The 18,391-nt window shown below is 33.7% G+C and overlaps 2 protein-coding genes across 3 annotated transcripts; both read left to right on the top strand.

The window, feature by feature from the left end:
* Positions 1-1,900: 1,900 nt before the first annotated feature.
* Positions 1,901-13,599, top strand: LOC107425772 (structural maintenance of chromosomes protein 1). The gene is made up of 18 exons (XM_060820231.1): positions 1,901-2,674; positions 3,510-3,746; positions 4,433-4,666; positions 5,193-5,431; positions 5,672-5,938; positions 6,168-6,438; positions 7,210-7,336; positions 8,285-8,392; positions 8,486-8,593; positions 8,656-8,795; positions 9,158-9,247; positions 9,340-9,548; positions 9,902-10,071; positions 11,057-11,166; positions 11,251-11,630; positions 12,411-12,662; positions 13,050-13,277; positions 13,365-13,599. Exons 1-18 carry the CDS (start codon positions 2,237-2,239, stop codon positions 13,414-13,416), a joined length of 3,660 nt encoding a protein of 1,219 aa, XP_060676214.1. The 5' UTR covers positions 1,901-2,236; the 3' UTR covers positions 13,417-13,599.
* A 267-nt stretch (positions 13,600-13,866) lies between these two features.
* LOC107425773 (patellin-4) lies at positions 13,867-16,930 on the top strand. Of its 2 annotated transcripts, XM_025076956.3 has the most exons (5): positions 13,867-15,271; positions 15,377-15,501; positions 15,617-15,758; positions 15,868-16,138; positions 16,773-16,930. In XM_025076956.3, the coding sequence occupies exons 1-4, from the start codon at positions 14,465-14,467 to the stop codon at positions 16,132-16,134; spliced, it is 1,341 nt and encodes a 446-aa protein (XP_024932724.3). In that variant the 5' UTR covers positions 13,867-14,464; the 3' UTR covers positions 16,135-16,138; positions 16,773-16,930. The 2 variants fall into 2 exon arrangements, with proteins under 2 accessions (XP_024932724.3, XP_015891294.3); XM_016035808.4 differs by lacking the exon at positions 16,773-16,930 and having other exon boundaries at positions 15,868-16,555.
* Positions 16,931-18,391: the final 1,461 nt, after the last annotated feature.

The following is an 18,391-nucleotide window of genomic DNA, read 5'->3' as shown; positions in this document are numbered from 1 at the left end:
TTTGGGATAATAATTTCTTTTAGTAGGGTACCAATCAAAATGTATATTTTCTGGTCAAACTTTGTATATAAATATCATATATATACGGTTAGAGATTCTCACTCGGTATGAATTTTCAACTGTAAAAGGTTTTGAGAGTATCTGTGATGGGTCATTTTAGCCAAAAACAAATGATTTTTTTAGCCTATGCTGATGCCTGATGACTGATGACAATGGCTTCATATTATGAGACCATTGTGGTTGGTTAGTCGTTTAGTTTAATCTTGTTATGTTTGTTGTAATTAATATTTCTGTGAACAAAATAGCATGTCTGCCTTTAAGGATGTGACATCTTTGGTGGATGGTATTGATTTTCTATTTTATAAATAAATTATTTTAGTATTTTATTATTTGGGATAATAATTTTTTTTAGTAGAGTACCAATCAAAATGTATATTTTCTGGTCAAACTTTGTATATAAATATCATATATATACGGTTAGAGATTCTCACTCGGTATGAATTTTCAAGTGTAAAAAGTTTTGAGAGTATCTGCGATGGGTTATTTTAGCCAAAAACAAATGTTTTTATTTTATTTTATTTTTTAAAAAAAAATCATTGAATCTTACGTTATCTAATTGCGCAGGTCAAACAAGCTACAGTTTTTTTTTTTAAACAATAATTCCTTATTTTACTTGCCGTCTCAAATCCAGTGTTTTAAAAGAAGAAAAAAGGTATCGCTTAAGCATATTTAAGTGAAGGTATCGCTTAAGCATATTTAAGTGTGATACTTTTAGATAATGTTATATATAGTAGCAAAGGTTTAGAAAAAAATAGTAACACTGTATTGACCGCCTAATATGTGCTTAGATGCTAAAAGGTATGGATTTTTTTTGTTTAAAGTTTTTTTTTAAGATTATTTAAAAAAAAAATATTAAAAAACAATTCATAAGAAATAAAAAAAAAATTGTTAAAAAATGGAAATTTTTTAAAATTAAATTTTTTTTCATAAATAAAAAAAATAAAAATGATGAATAAGAAAAAGAAGAGTAATAAATTAGAGATTTTATTAGCAAGTGATACTAGTAATGCACAATTATGGATTATCAAAGGTTGTAATGATGATGAAAATGATGATAAAATAGAAAATGATATATTATTATCTAAAAAATATTCTAGAAATGTTCAAGTTGAAATTAGGGAACCTGAAAAAATAATTTTATATCGGATGACATAGAAGATGAGTTGGATAAAGATGTAGATATTGAATTGGAGTCTGATAAAAAATTAAACAAGAAATAGATTATGGTAATAGCTAAAGTATGTATTAAGATACTTATAAATTTGTAATATATATATTTTGAAACTAATCTGTTATTGGAAATTTAAAAAATATAAATTTTTATAAATATATTATAATCAATTACATTTTAATTCATATTTATTGTACATACAAAAATAATATAGATTTATATATATTTTGATATTTAAAATATGAATTATTTTATTTATTTAGTAATTCTATAATAATTAAAATAATAATATAATTATAAAATGTCTTTTTTCATCAGATTTAAGGTTTAACTTTGTCTTTACGAGGTTTTATACTTTTTAAAATATTGCTAAAATCTATAACTTTCTTATTATATATTTATAAAAAAGAAAAAAAAATTTACTTCCGCACTGGTATTTGTCTTTATTTGACACGAAGGATCCCATAAAATACAATAATTAATATATAAATTAATTTTAGTTGATTATAAAATTTAAATTATTTTATGATAGCATACTAAGGGGGTGCTTCTATACTGATACAGTGGCAAATATTGTCCAACTTAAAAAAATAAAATAAAATAAAAATACAAATACAAATACAAACAAAGCAAAGGCGTAGTCAGTACGCGACGTCAAAGTCCATCATTTTAGTCCGACGGTTGTTGTTTGGTATACGTTGTAGTTCGATACTGGCAAATGGAGAGTGGCACTCCCTAAAAAGTTCTTCGCAAAAATACCAATCCCGCCAATTCCCCTCAACTTTTTCCCTCCACTTTCCCAACTCTTTTTCCATTTTCCAGGAAAGAAAATCTCCAACCCTAACTTCTAGCCCTCTGGAAAACCCTACCCTCCGCTCTTCCTGTAAACAGTACTATTTTATCAAAGATTATGCCCTAATTTCGGCTTTGCCGCATAAACCCTAGTAAGTTACCTTGTGTAGTTTTTTTTTTTTTTTTTTTTTCGTTTGGTTTTTAATTTCAGCCATGCCGTCCATTATCTCTGCGGGGAAAATCCTCCGCTTGGAGCTGGAGAACTTCAAGTCCTACAAGGGTCTTCAAATTATTGGTCCATTCTACGACTTCACTGCGATAATTGGGCCCAATGGTGCCGGGAAATCCAACCTCATGGATGCAATTAGCTTCGTTCTTGGAGTACGGACGGGTCAGCTCCGTGGGGCTCAGTTGAAGGACCTGATTTACGCTTTTGACGATAAGGAGAAGGAGCAGAAGGGCAGAAGAGCCTTCGTTCGCTTGGTTTACCAGCTTAGTAACGGGTCGGAGCTCCACTTCACTAGAACGATTACGAGCTCCGGTGGGAGTGAGTACCGGATTGATGGCACTCCCGTGTCGTGGGATGAGTATAATTCAAGGTTGAGATCTCTGGGAATTCTCGTAAAGGCCCGGAATTTCCTCGTTTTTCAGGTTAATTTCTGTCTCCGAAATGGACAGCTAAATGATCTTATTATCCATCTTCCCTCATATGTTAAAATTTTTTTTCGTATAATATTTTAAATAGTTTTGTTTGGAGCTTATTCAACTGTGTCATTGGGTTTCAAAAAAATTAGAGCTTCGGCTGACTTTTTTACGTTTGTAACTTTTGTTGGATTTGTCTTGAAATTATTATCTATAAGCTCTAGCGCTCTAATTTTTCTTATTATTCTTGTCTCTAGCAGTGGTAATTTATGTGCTTAATCAAATCATATGTTCTGTATAAAGTATTGACTCCCAGGAGAGGTGGAAAAAGGTGCAAAAGTTCACCTAAGTACTTGTGCATTAACAAATGTGCTCAAGCGCTTTTTTCATCTCTTCTCCGGTAAAGCCCACAATAGAGAGTGAGAGACGCATGTTTTTCATACACTGCTCTAAAAAATAGCGAGCATTGCTTAGTAATTGTTACTAATGCTAGGTTGGTTTAAGTGTAATACACCAATATCTTGAAGTTTGAATCTCGGTTTTGTATCTACTACTTTTTTTTGGTCTTCTTTTTTAATGAGTAATTAATTTTCATTCCAAAGAACAAAGTCATTATGAGAGTAGAAGGGGGTAAGAGAATAGTCAGATCAGTAATGGAATGAGAGCTCACAGAAGACAGAGCACTATAAAATGAAAATATATAAGCAAAGCTAAAATGTGCTTTGGTTATTGAATTGCATGAAGCTTCTAATTCTCGAGTTAATTCTACTTATGGATGGCTTTGATATCTATGTATTTTGGGAGTTGGGACTGACATCTAACACCTGATTAATTTGTCATATAGGGTGATGTGGAGTCCATTGCATCTAAAAATCCCAAGGAACTTACTACACTCCTTGAGCAGATCTCTGGGTCTGATGAGTACAAGAGAGACTATGAGAAATACGAAGAAGAGAAAAAAAGAGCTGAAGAAAAATCAGCACATGTTTACCAGAAAAAGAGAACAATAGTGATGGATAGGAAACAAAAGAAAGAGCAAAAGGAAGAAGCAGAGAAACATCTCCGTCTGCAAGATCAATTGGTGCGCATCAGAAGGTTCTTTGCTGGTTTCTGATTTGATGCATGTGCATGTCTGCTACATGGATGTGCATGCATAAGTACATATGTTATGTATATGTGATATGTTAGCTACATGACTTCAGTTTTATATTCCTTTGATAAGAACATTTTTCATTCTCCCTTGGGAACTTATTTATACTTGTGAAAGGAACATGTTAAATGGGGCTTTGAACGGATTTGGTCCTGGTAGAAAATGCATTTTCTGATGTCTGATTGCCTTTATTTTTACCTTTTAAAAATAATGAAAAAGAAATTCGGACTTAAACATTTTTTATTTATTTTTTTATATTGTAGCCTTGTAATTTTTATTTATTTGTTAGCTGATTCCAAATGTAAGTTGAAATATCTTGCTCAACCTTTTTACATGGACGCAATAAATTTGGGCTCTGTGAAGAATGCCTTACATGGGTAGAAAATGCATTTTACTGTCTTATATGGAAAATTCCTGCAATTGAGCAAACAGGTGTTTGTAGTTCAAACTCTGAAGCATCTTCAGGTTATTTTGTTTATGTGTGTTGTATTTGTTTGTGTGATCTTCTTTGGATGCTTTTCTAAGAATTCCTGCCAGTCTTCTCAGAGATATCTTGTCATAAAGACTACCGTCTCACCTTATAATTTGCTTATTATCTTCATATTTTTCTCCTGCAGAAATCTTTGAAGAGAGAGTATTATTTATGGCAACTGTTCAACATAGAAAAGGATATTACGAAGACGACAGAGGACCTTGATGATGAAAAGAAAAATCGTGAAGAGGTTATGGAAAAACTAGAGGGTTTTGAGCATGAGGCAAGTAAGAAGAAGAAAGAACAAGCCAAGTATTTAAAAGAGATCACACAATGTGAAAAAAAGATCGCTGAGAGAAATAACAAACTTGACAAGCATGTAAGTTTTTTTTTCAAGTTCACTATTGATTGGCTGTAATGCATTTTAATTTATAACAAATTCAGTTTAAAAATTGAATGATGGCTGAAAGGTTGTGGAAATGTAGTTGTACATACATGGGAATGGGATATAGATGTGATTTTTGAGACATCCAAAAGTACATGCTTAAGAATACCTGATAAGAGATCTCATAGCAGTTCTTTTCTTCTACTTGGGAGCCTTTGATAATTTTCTTGCTTAATTTAAAACAGTGTTGCTACAGCCTAGAATATTTGTGATGAGTGCCATTTGTTCCTCCTACTGTGGCATGTAAATGCAGATAGAGTTGCATGAACATTTTCTGCAATTTATATGATTTTCCCTGATTATACTTTCTCTATTTTGGTGACTTTTGCAGTTCTTGGCTATTTAGGTTTTTATTGGTTTGCTTCTATTTCTTTTATTGCATTCACCTTGAATGACCTGTTTTCTAGGCTCAACAATAGAAGTAATTAATTTTTTGTTCCGGTTGTTTACCTGTTTTCAGCAACCCGAACTTCTGAAATTGAAAGAAGAAATGTCTCGCATAAATTCGAAAATAAAGAAAAATAAGAAAGAACTTGATAGAAAAAGAGAAGATAGAAGGAAACATGCTGCTGAGATATTGGCGCTTCAGAAGAGCATACAGGATCTGACTGGAAAACTAGATGATTTAAATGAAAAGGGCCGAGAAAGTGGTGAAAAACTCAAGTTAGACGACAAAGAATTGAGGGAATATTTTCGAATGTAAGTATTTTTAGATTTACTTTTTCCAATCTTTCTTGTTAACGTATTGGTTGTGATGCTGGTGTGTGGTTTTTTACGAACAGTCGTTAAGGCTTGAATCTCAGTAAGCATGTCTTTCCTAGATTTGAGCCCATGATTGCAGTTACTTTGTCTATGAAATAAACATATTTAGGTATACTTATAGCTTACATATAAACTTTCCATTTTTAAGAAATATGTGATTGAAATGTTCATTTACAGTAAGGAGGATGCTGGGATGAAAACTGCAAAGCTAAGAGATGAGAAAGAAGTATTGGATAGGCAACAGCATGCTGATATTGAAGCTCAAAAGAATTTGGAAGAAAATCTACAGCAGTTGAGAAGTCGGGAGCATGAACTTGATTCACAGGAGCAACAAATGCGAACAAGGTTGAAAAAAATTCTTGATACTTCTACAAAAAATAAGGATGACCTTGCAGATCAGAAAAAGGAACTGCGAGCAATGCAAGACAGTCACCGTGATGCCAGGTTCTTTCACTCACCTGTTTTCTTGTTTTTTTGTGTCATCTTGGTTATGATGATACTTAGAAGGAAAGCTTTTCCATCCTGTTTGGGCTCTGGGAGATGTATCCTTTCCCTGCAGGCTTAGGTTGGATCTTTGCTGTTGACTTGTTTTTACTTTGAATGAAATATGGATACAAATTAGGGACTCGTATTTATTGATTTATTTATTTTTATTATTATTTTTTTGGTGCAGATATAAGTATGAAAATCTAAAGTCAAAAATCAGTGAAGTAGAAAACCAATTGCGTGAATTTAAGGCTGATAGATATGAGAATGAAAGGGATGCTAGGCTCTCTCAGGCAGTTGAGACTCTTAAACGCCTATTTAGCGGTGTCCATGGTCGCATTACTGAGCTTTGTCGGCCAACACAAAAGAAGTATAACCTAGCTGTTACTGTTGCTATGGGTAGATTTATGGATGCAGTTGTGGTTGAGGATGAACAAACTGGAAAAGAGTGCATCAAGGTATATGATACAATATTCTGAGTTGTTAATATTGATCATCGCTGCATCGTTATCATATCATTATGTCTAAACAGTTTGGCAGATTTGTATCTTTGTGCTGAAAACTTATTGAAAATAGTTGATGAATTACTCTCTCTCTCGCATCTAGTTATAACATGGTGCATTCATTGAGAGGTGAATATATATATATATATATATATAAGTAATTTACTTTCCGTTGGCATCAAGTTTGTTTGATGAGAACATGCTTGCCACAATAATTGATGCTTTGTTGGGATATCTGAAAAATGCCTGTCATAAAGAGTTAATACAAGTTTGAAATTGTGATATAAACAGATAAGTTAGGAGCCTGAATCTGTAAATGTTGGTAATTTTGTGCCTAATATATGTGGATGTAGTGTATCTTTTGGAGAATGATTTTTTCTTCATACATTTGATTGATAAGTAATTATAAAAGAGACATTGGGGACTGGTTTCCCATTGTAGATTTGTAAGAGTTATGGCTGGCTTGAGAACTGGCCAGAGTATGATTGTGGAATTGGAAGCAGCAAGAATTTTTTTTTTTTTTTTTTTTTTTTTAATTAATGAAGTTGTTATCTAAAGAATAATTGAGGCCACTGCCACTCAGTTTTGCTATTTAATATTTTATCTGACAGATTTGTCGTTGAGTTTCTCAATTTTTTTATTTTATTTTTATTAAGGTTAATGGATTTTATTGAATTACAAGTTATTTGAATACAATACCACATTGAATCCTTTGCTTCTCTGCAGTACTTGAAGGAACAAAGGCTTCCTCCTCAGACATTTATACCTCTTCAGTCCATTCGCATAAAGCCAATTATTGAGAGATTGCGCACCTTAGGTGGTACAGCCAAGCTGGTCTTTGATGTAATCCAATATCCTTCATTAGGTGTTATAGTTCCTCATGCAACACTTTCTAATTTCGTTTCTAATGCTTTGTTTTTCTTTGTCAAATTCTAATTTGAATGTCACTTCTAGCACATGATGTTGCCTTGGAGCATCCTTGGTTTTCCTTTAAGTTCAGATATATAAAAATAATACTGAGTTTTCTTTCTTTTAGTTATTTCAATTTTTTAATCCCCAAATGTTTTACATGCATGCATATTTTAATCTGATTTTCCATTTGGCGTGTTATAATCTGTCTTTAGAGTGCATGCGTGTAGGGTTGTATATGCATACGCATATTTTTCTATCCCCAAATGTTTTACATGGATATTTTAATCTGATTTTTCCATTTGGCACATAATAGACATTTTGTTTGTTTGTTTCCCTTTTACTTTTTTTTTTTTTTTTTTCTTTTCTTCTTCTTCTTCTTCTTCTTCTTCTTTTTGAGATCAACATGTTGTTTGTTATACCTTTGCATATTTGCTTTCAACTACAATATGTCTGTTGAGTGCTTGTGTGTCTAGTTTTATATGTATAATTGTAAGTGCACATTTTATGTGGGATTAAGTGGATATGTATTTATGTGGGGAAGACTAGAATTCCATGGTTATTTCAGATACTTGTTCCCCCTTATTTCACTCTAATGTTTTCGTCTTCTGATCCCATCTCTCTAAATTTTTTTTGAACTATTTTATATTTACTTTGTGCTCTTTACTTCTTTCATGTACTTGCTAGATGTCAAATTGTATTTGCCTCCTTCATTTTCCTCCGCCTCTCACTTCTCCTTTTCATTCTAATGACTATTTGAGTGGTACATTGCATTGAGTATATTCTATTCTTTATTTGGCAGTTGATCTTGTTCTAACTGTAATTAATTCAATGTTACGATTTTTTCAAATCTTAAAATTGAGATAAGTTTGTAGACTTAACAACCACACATTTGATCATGTCTTGGAGAAGGCAATTCTTTATGCTGTTGGGAATACTCTTGTTTGTGATGACCTTGATGAGGCTAAGGCTCTAAGCTGGAGTGGTGAGAGGTTTAAAGGTACTCAATATCTCTAAACGTTATTCTTTACGTTTTCTGTGTGACCAAAGTAAGTTCATGTTTTAAACCCATAGTTGCCTGTGCTTGAATTAGTTGTGACCGTTGACGGGATTCTGCTTACAAAATCTGGCACAATGACTGGTGGTACTAGTGGTGGAATGGAAGCTAGATCGAAACAGTGGGATGATAAAAAAATTGAAGGTTGGTGTCATTTGTATACGGTCAAACCATTTTGGTTGTCTTTAACTTCTGTTGGCATGTAGGGCTGAAGAAAAAAAAAGAACAGTTTGAGTCAGAGTTGGAAGAGCTTGGGTCGATTAGAGAGATGCAGCTAAAAGAATCTGAAGCATCTGGGCGAATTAGTGGACTTGAAAAGAAGATTCAATATGCAGAGATAGAGAAGGTAAGTACAATGATTATCCCTTTTCCTAGTCAGTGCTTTTGCTGATGGTTTTGAACTGAAGTCTTGTCACCTATTGAAGCTTATATTATGGTGGCAATTGGTCTTTACTTGTTAATTCATCCTTGTTTCATTTTCTAATTATTTCTCTTAGCTACCTGCTCTTTTGTGAAGTACCATTTTGAGATGGTATTGATTTAATTATGCAGAATTGTTTTATATGTGTTCTGTAAATGGGCTGAGATTGTGGCTGACAAATTTGCTGGAAAGCATTAAATGATGAAAATTAGATATACTTGGAGTTATTTCTTGTGCTATACTTTCTAGATTGCTTACCTATATTAGTTCTGTAATTTCTGTTGCAGAAAAGCATCGAGGACAAACTTGCAAACTTGAAGAAGGAAAAACGGAATATTAAAGAAGAAATTGATCGTATTAGTCCTGAATTTCACAAGGTTATGTTACAATGATGATTGAGTTCTTCATCTAGGTTATTTTATAGTTGTTGGAAACCATTTTTTTTTTTAAATGAAATTTTTGTCTGCAGTTAAAAGATGCTGTTGAGAAGCGGAGCAAAGAAATTGAGAAACTGGAGAAAAGAATCAATGAAATAGTTGACCGAATGTACAGAAACTTCAGTAAATCTGTTGGGGTGGCAAATATCCGTGAATATGAAGAGAAACAACTCAAGGATGCTCAGAATATGGCCGATGAGAGGCTTAGCTTTAGTAGCCAGCTCTCAAAGTTTAAATACCAGTAAACCTTCAGCCCTTCTTTAAATCAATATATGTACTATGTGGAATGTGCTGGTAATTCATCCAGGATGTGACTTCTGAAACAGTCATTCAGTTGAATTTTCGCTATTCCCATTATAGAGGCTTCACAAATGAATTCATTCTTAGTAATTCTAAGCACTACTGCTAGTGGTTTCCTGTTGGAGATCATGGATTTCGTTTCAAGTTTGCCATATTATAAGTTCTTTGGTCATCAAAGAAGAATGTTGTTGTTACTTTTGAAAAATCTCCCAGTTCGTTGTTTCTTATGAACTGGGTATGTAGTGGCATTGGAACTTGGTTATAGTGTAAAACACTGTCTTTTCTTTTCTTCAGGTTAGAGTATGAACAAAATCGGGACATGGAATCGCGAATCAAGGAGCTTGAATCTTCTTTAAGTGCATTGGAAAATAATTTAAAAGAGGTTCAAAAGAGAGAGGCTGAAGCCAAGTTAGCCGCTGAAAAAGCTATCGGTGAGATCAAGCGGTGGAATGATGAAGTACAAGGTATGTTACTTTAGTCAGTTTGTATGGTACCACCATTACTCAAAGAATAATATTCTGGAGGGTCTGGTGGATGGAGCCATGTCAATACTTTTTCTGTTGTTTGCAACAATAAATTTCTCTAAAACAGATTTCTTAGTAATTAATACTTCTATAAAAGATGTGAGTTGAAAACCTAGCTACATTTTTGTCTTTAATATCGGAAAATACATCTTGATAGATGTTTTACTGAAAGGTTTGCCCTTGTTATTTGAGTTTGTTACAAGAGAAAAGAGTAGTTTTGTCTCTGGCTCTTTTATATCGGAAAATACATCTTGATATATGTTCTACTGAAAATTGTTGGTTTACCCTTGTTATATGAGTTTGTTACAAGAGAAAAGAGTAGTTTTGTCTCTGGCTGTTGGAGGTTAAATTTAATCTGACCTTTTACTGGTTTTAGTGCTGTAGAACTGTAGGAAGTTGACGTGTTGCCTTTGCTTCTTTTATTGACTTAGGTTTCAAATAGTTGAGCAGTTAGGAAGAAGACAGGTTTGCTTATAAATTGAGAGATTTATAAAGAAGAAATCTGGCTGGCTAAAACTCTGAGTAAATCTACCTATATAGAATTACCTGTAGATGACTAGACATATGTTCAAACATTTTGTTTATGGTTTCTGAAAAACATTTTTTTAGGTGAAGAAAAAGTTGTTTTATGTATGAAATTGATCAAAACTCTCTCACACACACTGATATGATCATCGTTTTCATGCTTATCTAGTTTTTAAGTTATTGCTCCTTCCCTTCCCTTTCATCTGGGGGTAAGGGTATTTGAATTGGAATGATAGTTTTGTTGTGTATTATTTTTGACGTTTGAGCTAGGAAACTGAGACACTTGACTTGTTGATGTATAAGGTATTCTGCTTAATTTTCTATTGCTTGCCTTTTCTCCTTCGTGCAAAATTTTGATAACAGTTCCTATACATTTTTCTTCGTCTTTTTCTACTCATAGAATGGAAATCCAAGTCAGAGGAGTGTGAGAAAGAAATGCAAGATTGGAAGAAGCAGGCTTCTACAGCTACAACAAGCATTTCGAAACTCAATCGTCAGATAAATTCTAAGGTTAGGATATAATTTTGTTTATACAGATTGTGTAGCTTTCCTTCATGAATAAAATGCATAATATATGTTTCATTATCTTTACAGGAGACACAGATAGAGCAGCTAATGTCACGGAAGCAGGAAATAATTGAGAAATGTGAATTAGAACAAATAAGCCTTCCCACTATCTCAGACCCCATGGAAACTGATTCATCGACACCAGGCCCAGTTTTTGACTTTAGCCAGTTAAATAGAACTTATTTGCAAGATAAGAGGCCCTCTGATCGTGAAAAGCTTGAGATGGAATTTAAGCAAAAAATGGATGCCCTGATATCAGAGATTGAGAGAACAGCTCCAAATTTGAAAGCCCTGGATCAGTATGAAGCTCTAAAGGAAAAGGAAAGAGCTATAACTGAAGAGTTTGAAGCAGCCAGGAAAGAAGAGAAGGAAATAGCAGATCTGTTTAACTCAGTTAAGCAGAGGAGGTAATAATTATTTTCATACTGCTAAAGAGCTTCTACTAACAATGATTTGTATATGATTCAAGATAATTGATACAATTTTCCACTTGGTAAGACTTGAGAACTGTGACTGGATAGAAGAGTGGAAATAGAATGATAATTATGAAGTCCCCTCTAACATGAAGCAGATATAAAAGGCCATCAAACAACAGCCAGTTACAAAGAATATTAGAAATTATGTATAATACATTGAATTGTTGAGTATTAAAAGTTGGGCCTATATGCGTTTGATGCCAGTGAATATTATTAAAGAAGTTGATGCTTTTTGTACAGTGCTAATCTCTGCTATGTACTATATTATTAAAGACGTTGATGCTTTTTGTACAGTGCCAATCTCTGCTACGTACTTGTGTTAAAGCTGTTACATAGAACATAAATCAAAAGCTCGCTAGCTTGCCACCATTTCATATGGTTATAGTGTTTTCTTATAAAATTCTTATTGTTATGCATCGTCTTTCTGTTCCGTAAATTGCTTATCTTTTAAAAGACCTATGTTATTCATAATCTGTTAAAATCATTGGAAAAGATTCTTTTGAAAGATCTTTAGGCTTTAGTTTTTTTAATTTTGTTCGTATTATAAATTGAGAGAAACTTTAGTTAAATATTTCCATGTTTTCTTGCTTTATATATTTGTTTACTTGCTGGAAGATGGCCAAGCATCATATATGATAGTTGCTTAGATGTGAATTTACCATGCTTTTGTGTTTGCTTATATAACAGCTGGCTTTATTTTGGTATACCCAGGTATGAGTTGTTTACGGACGCTTTTAATCACATTTCTAATAACATTGATAAAATATACAAGCAACTCACAAAGAGCAACACGCATCCGCTGGGTGGAACAGCATATTTGAATTTGGAAAATGATGAGGATCCATTTTTACATGGCATCAAGTATACTGCCATGCCCCCAACAAAGCGCTTTCGTGATATGGAACAGTTATCAGGTGGAGAGAAAACAGTTGCAGCACTTGCATTATTGTTTGCCATCCACAGGTGTGTCTTTGATGAACAGAACATCTTCAATTTTAAAACATACATGCTGAAATTTTTCAATGTAGTATTCTCAGATCTGGAGACTGCCTACTTAAAATTCTCATATCCTTGTTTCTAAAATTGTAGTTGAAATTTTCAGCCAACTTGTAAATGTAGTCAACCAAATATATTTTAGTTTATTTGCTGAAGATGTGTTTAGCAATTTGAAAATTTTGTTGAAGTATGACATTGTTTCTTGCTCTAATTTGATGCGGCATTTACAACTTTTCTTCTTTGCTTAACTTTGTTCAGTGTTATCTGTTTTTTAATGTTGACGCTATAAATAAGTACAATGCATGGGAAGATATAACTAATTGTATTTGATGTTGTTTGTTCGTATGGTTTCAGTTATAGGCCTTCACCATTTTTCATATTGGATGAAGTTGATGCTGCTCTAGATAACTTAAATGTTGCAAAGGTTGCCGGATTCATCCGTTCGAAGTCATGCGAAGGAGCTAGGGGAAACCCGGATGCTGATGGGGGCAATGGTTTTCAGAGCATCGTGATCTCTCTAAAAGATAGCTTTTATGACAAGGCTGAAGCTTTGGTTGGCGTTTACAGGGACTCTGAGAGGAGGTGAGATTTCTTTACACAATGATAATACCACCTCCATTTTATCAACTTCTTTCGTGATTTGTAAAGTATAATACTTTTTTCTTGCAGCTGCTCAAGAACTCTGACATTTGACCTGACCAAGTATCGGGAATCATATTAGTTTAATCATCGGGGGTGGTACCGGTTTTATTATTAATGTAAATTACTTAGTCGGATGCGATCCAAAGTTCTGTACATATAGATTACATGTGGCGTACAAATTGCTTTGCTTGTTTTCCTTTCTTTCATGTAGTTCTTTGTCAAAAAAGTACTCTGATTGGTAAAATTTCAGGTGGTTCATGTCCCCCTTTTTCTTAATTAGATACTAATGAGATATTTTAATGTGGAACAAAGACAATAAGGTGTAAAGTTAGTTCTTTAATATTTAGTGTTTGGGAACCAAAAAATAAGATGTTCATTTTTATTCTCCATTTTGATATCTCTATTTGAAGAAAAAAGAAAAAAAAAAGAAAAAGGAAATAAAAAATTCATCGTTTCATTTTGTTATTTCGAGTCGGGTTCGGTGATTAGCTAATTCGTTCCTTTCCTCTTTTTCCTTGGTAGAGAATGTGTTGAAGCAGTAAGTTACTGTAAATAACAAGAAATAGAACTGCTCTTAATTGGAAAAAAACTAATATAGGGAGTTATTATTTCGGGAAAAAGTGGATGACTCTGAAAAGTATAATCCAAAAATATCCTGAAAATTTCCAACATGGACAAACAAAAGTGTGTTAGTTGAGGAAGAGCTGTTAGCCATTTCAGGTAATTTAGGGATTTGATAAATGAGTGGAATTCTTTGGGATAAATTAAAAATTTATTAAATCTAATGTTTGGCTATTGTTCCAACCTTGTCCACCACCAGTTCTGTTTATGCACACCAACTCTATTATTCAAAACCAAAAAAAACCAAACGCACTCTTTGAACCAACCAACCAACCAGACCTGCAAGTCTCCCACATCGTAGCCATTATATGCTAAATTTGGCGGTAGGTAACTAACGGTTGGAAATTGGAAAAAAAAAAAAATACAAAAAGCAGGTGACCCTTTGAGCCATACAGAGGAGACATAGGAATTTTGCTCATGTGAAAAGTGTAAACGTCTGATCTCCTTCATTCTCCTTCTTGTCTCCGTCCATTGAATCCGATCACCGAGGTTCAAAATCTATAACAATGGCGGAGGAAGAAAACAATGATCAAGAAAATACGACCCATAAAGGCAATGAGGCTGATGAAAACAACGACAGCTACTCCAGCGATGATGATACATACAAAGACGAAGAAGATGATTCATCTGATCATGATGATGATGCTATTGCTTCTGCTGAACTGAAACGGAAGAAGAAGAAAGCCCTCTTGCAATTCCGATGCAGACTCGAAGACGCTATTCTTGGAAACTATCTTCTTGGAAAACCAAAGAAGAATCTCTCCAAGGAAGAAAGTGCAAAGCAGAAAGAGAAGCTCAGGGAGATTACTCTCTGGGATGTGCCTTTGTTACCAAGCAAAGGCCATGAAGGTACAGACATTTTGCTTCTCAAATTCTTGAAAGCAAGAGATTTCAAGGTCATCGATGCGTTCGAGATGCTCCGGAAGACCCTTAAATGGAGAAACGAATACAAAGCCGATGAGATTCTTGATGAGAAACTGGGTTCTAATGTTGACAGTTTGTTGTACTTGAAAGGCAAAGATAAAGAAGGTCGGCCTCTGTTTTTCACTGTCTATGGAGCTCTCAAAGATAAGGAGTTGTATAAGAAAACATTAGGTTCTGAAGATAAATGCAACAAGTTCTTAAGGTCGAGGATCCATTACATGGAAAAGGGTATCAAGAAGCTCAATTTCAAGAATGGAGGTGTGGATTCTATTGTCCAGATTACAGACTTGAAGAACTCTCCTGGGCCTGCCATGAAAGAGCTTCGTTCTGTTAGCAAGAGAGCTTTTGCTCTGGTCCAAAACAACTATCCCAATTTCATTCACAAGAATGTAAGTCTGTCAAAATCAAAATCACTACTTTTAATGTTAGTTTGAAGGAACTAATAATAAAATCAGAATTATTCAATGATAATTGTTATGATTAATCCAAATCAGGTTATTATAAATGCTCCACTTTGGTACTATGCCAGCCACACGATTCATTCAAAATTACTGAGTCCAAAAACAAGAAAGAAGTTTGTGTTTGCAAGGCCATCCAAAGCTAAAAAGACCCTTCTCAGGTGAGAAATCAAATCCCAACTAAATTTTACCTTAAAAAGGTTTTATCTATCTTTTGGAATTTTCATTGATCCTATACTATTATATGTTTGCTTGAAAACCCAAAAAAAAAAAAAGGTATATAGCACCAGAGAACCTCCCAGTTGAATATGGTGGTTTTAACAGAGAGAAGGATGAGGATTTTTCACCTGCAGACGAATCTTCAGAGCTAATCATTAGAGCAAACTCATGTTGCTCCATTAAATTTCCAGTTGCAGAGGTATTATTCAGAACTTTAATTACGAATACATAAATTATTAATATTAAGATTAATAAATCTCCTTTGATATACATAATAGTTTCTTGGTTTTATCCCTATATGTGTATAGGCTGGGTCGACATTGGTGTGGGATATCACTGTAGTTGGATCCGACGTGTCGTATATGGAGGAGTTCGTCCCTGATGATGAAGGGTCGTATAAGATTCAGCTCCAGAAGCAGAAGAAACTGAGAGAGAGTGTTAGAAATTCATTCTACATTAGTGAACCAGGGAAGATAGTGATAACTTTTGAAAATGGGACTTTCAACAAGAAGAAAGTTTTCTATAGATCCAAAGCCAAACCCACTATTCCCATGTCCGTCTTCTTCAAGAATTAATTAGGTTAGCAAGCTAATTCCCTCTATACTTATATACTCAAAGCGCTATTTATCCCCCTTTTTTTTTTTTTTTTTTTTTTTTTCCTTGTGTGAGTGTTTAACCGAAGAATTGTGGTCTTAAAGCTAGGAATTAATTAGTTAATTGTTAAATATGACGACTGCAACTAGTCATTCTAAGTAAAATTAAATAGGTATTTTTCGATTACAAGGTTGTTTCTGTGCTTGCTTTGATTTTGATCATATACACGTCTCATTTTCAGTACTGGATGAATCGGGAGTATTTTTTAGGGGTGTGGTTTTGAAAACCATTTTTATTTTCCTTTTCTGCTTTACAGTAAAAGTAAAGTCTATTTTTTGGTGAATAAAAGTAAAGTCTATTTGATAAAATGGAAGTACGGAAGATATTTTTATGTAAACCATTAATATTGAATCAATAAATGAAAATTGAGGAACCAGTTAAGATAAAATAAAAACAAGAAGGATATTATAAAAATATGATAAAAGTTGTATAAGCCTATATTATATAAATATATATATATATATATATACATGGATGAGCTTGTCTTTTTCATTTTTTCTGGTGAAGTTGAACCAGAATCAAACAAAACTAATTGAGCACGAAATCATCATCCCTGCAGCAACTCTATGACACTGCACCAGAACCAGATAAACATTTACAGAAGAAGGTGAAACTTCCATCACGTGAAAACCCAACTCCATATAATGAAGGCCAAACTTTAGCTTCTCTAAAAGTGTGAGAAATCCTAAAGAAAACCATCCTTCTTTAGAGACTGATGGCAATTAACATACAAATATAATGCCCCAGTCAATGGCTTATGAGGACCACCAAAATTTTGTCAATATAAAATCAATTATACGATAAATAAATAATTGCAATATAAGATATTGTTCTTTTTACGGACTTTTATCAATGGATATTCGTAAAATGTGTCATGACAAAAAAAAAAAAAAAAATAAAATAAAATAAAATTGGAAGCTGTACCATTCTCATTCTACACAGACTTACATTCTCAATGTTAATATTTAAATGGTTGACGTTGACCTATTGGTGAATATGGCTGTAATAGAACATTGAAATATGTTGAGAATGAAAAATGCCTGTAACACATGACTCAATTCTACATGCGTTTTACTACTCTATGTACGTGTCTCTCCCTTTCCTCCTTATAAATATATGCCAAATGCCTTCCAAATCAGTATAAAAATTTAAGAGTAGCAATTCATATTGGCTATATACATGGCTAGTAGGCAATTATAAATATGACTAATAATAATAGTGTTCCTAATTTAGTCCCCTCTGTTTCCTTCTGTTTGCTTCTCCTCCTCCTCCTTTTCCATGGCAGCCTAGCCACTCAGTTGCAGCAATATGACACAAAATGCCAACGCAATCGCCTCGAAGCCCTCGAATTCGATAACGAGATTGCAGCACAACAAGGTTCCATCTATACGTGGAATCCCAATCACGACCAGTTCCAGTGTACCGCCGGTGCGGCCCTTGTTAGGTATTTCGTTAACGAAAACGGGTTTCTCTTGCCTTCTTACTCCAATACTCCTCAACTCCTTTTCTTTGATGAAGGTACCCGCTAGTTAGGCGCACTATTATTTAATATGTCATGCATAAAAAAGGGTTTCTCTTGCTTCTTACTCTAATGCTCCTCAACTCCTTTTCGTTAATGATGGTACTCACTTGCTAGGCGCACTACTACTCGTTTTAGTTTTTGTTATTATTACTGTTATTATATATATACATATATATATATACATATATAAGCAATTGAAAATGCTTTTGGAAATTAAATAAATAAATATTAGCAGAGTAACATTAATTTGTGAACGTACGTTCAGGTTTAGGTATAGTAGGAGTTATGCTCCCTGGAGGTTGCCAGAAACTTCTTCGCTTCAGAGGTGCCGATCTCTTTGTAATTCCGGCCGGAGTGGCCTTCTGGATCTACGCTCTAAGTGAATGCGCTCTAAGTCTCAGGCGCGGCGTTCTTTATGATCGACACGACCATAGTGTTTACGCCCCGCGTGGCGGTTATATCTTCACTGCCAACAGCTCCAACTTTCCCATCCTCAAACATCTCCGATTAGGTTTTGAGTTGAGTGCTGTCCGTACGGTGAGATATATAATTAATTAAAGTTTCTTTTTCTATATGTATATATATATATATAAATATATATGCATTAATCCAAACTAGATATATATATATATATATACATTTATGATATTTGAAAT

This window comes from Ziziphus jujuba, chromosome 9, assembly GCF_031755915.1.
Source record: "Ziziphus jujuba cultivar Dongzao chromosome 9, ASM3175591v1".
Lineage (NCBI taxonomy): Eukaryota > Viridiplantae > Streptophyta > Magnoliopsida > Rosales > Rhamnaceae > Ziziphus > Ziziphus jujuba.
Note: the sequence above shows the minus strand (reverse complement) of the source record. Positions and strands in the feature narration are given on the sequence as shown.

What these genes read in the sequence shown, in the direction of transcription:
- LOC107425772 (XM_060820231.1), top strand. Translation starts at nt 2,237, where the DNA reads ATGCCGTCCATTATCTCTGCGGGGAAAATCCTCCGCTTGGAGCTGGAG. An exon ending in GACAGTCACCGTGATGCCAG is followed by an intron (nt 5,939 to 6,167) that starts GTTCTTTCACTC and finishes TTTTTGGTGCAG; the next exon opens with ATATAAGTATGAAAATCTAA. An exon ending in CTCTCAAAGTTTAAATACCA is followed by an intron (nt 9,549 to 9,901) that starts GTAAACCTTCAG and finishes TCTTTTCTTCAG; the next exon opens with GTTAGAGTATGAACAAAATC.
- LOC107425773 (XM_025076956.3), top strand. Translation starts at nt 14,465, where the DNA reads ATGGCGGAGGAAGAAAACAATGATCAAGAAAATACGACCCATAAAGGC. An exon ending in CCAATTTCATTCACAAGAAT is followed by an intron (nt 15,272 to 15,376) that starts GTAAGTCTGTCA and finishes AATCCAAATCAG; the next exon opens with GTTATTATAAATGCTCCACT. An exon ending in GCTAAAAAGACCCTTCTCAG is followed by an intron (nt 15,502 to 15,616) that starts GTGAGAAATCAA and finishes AAAAAAAAAAAG; the next exon opens with GTATATAGCACCAGAGAACC.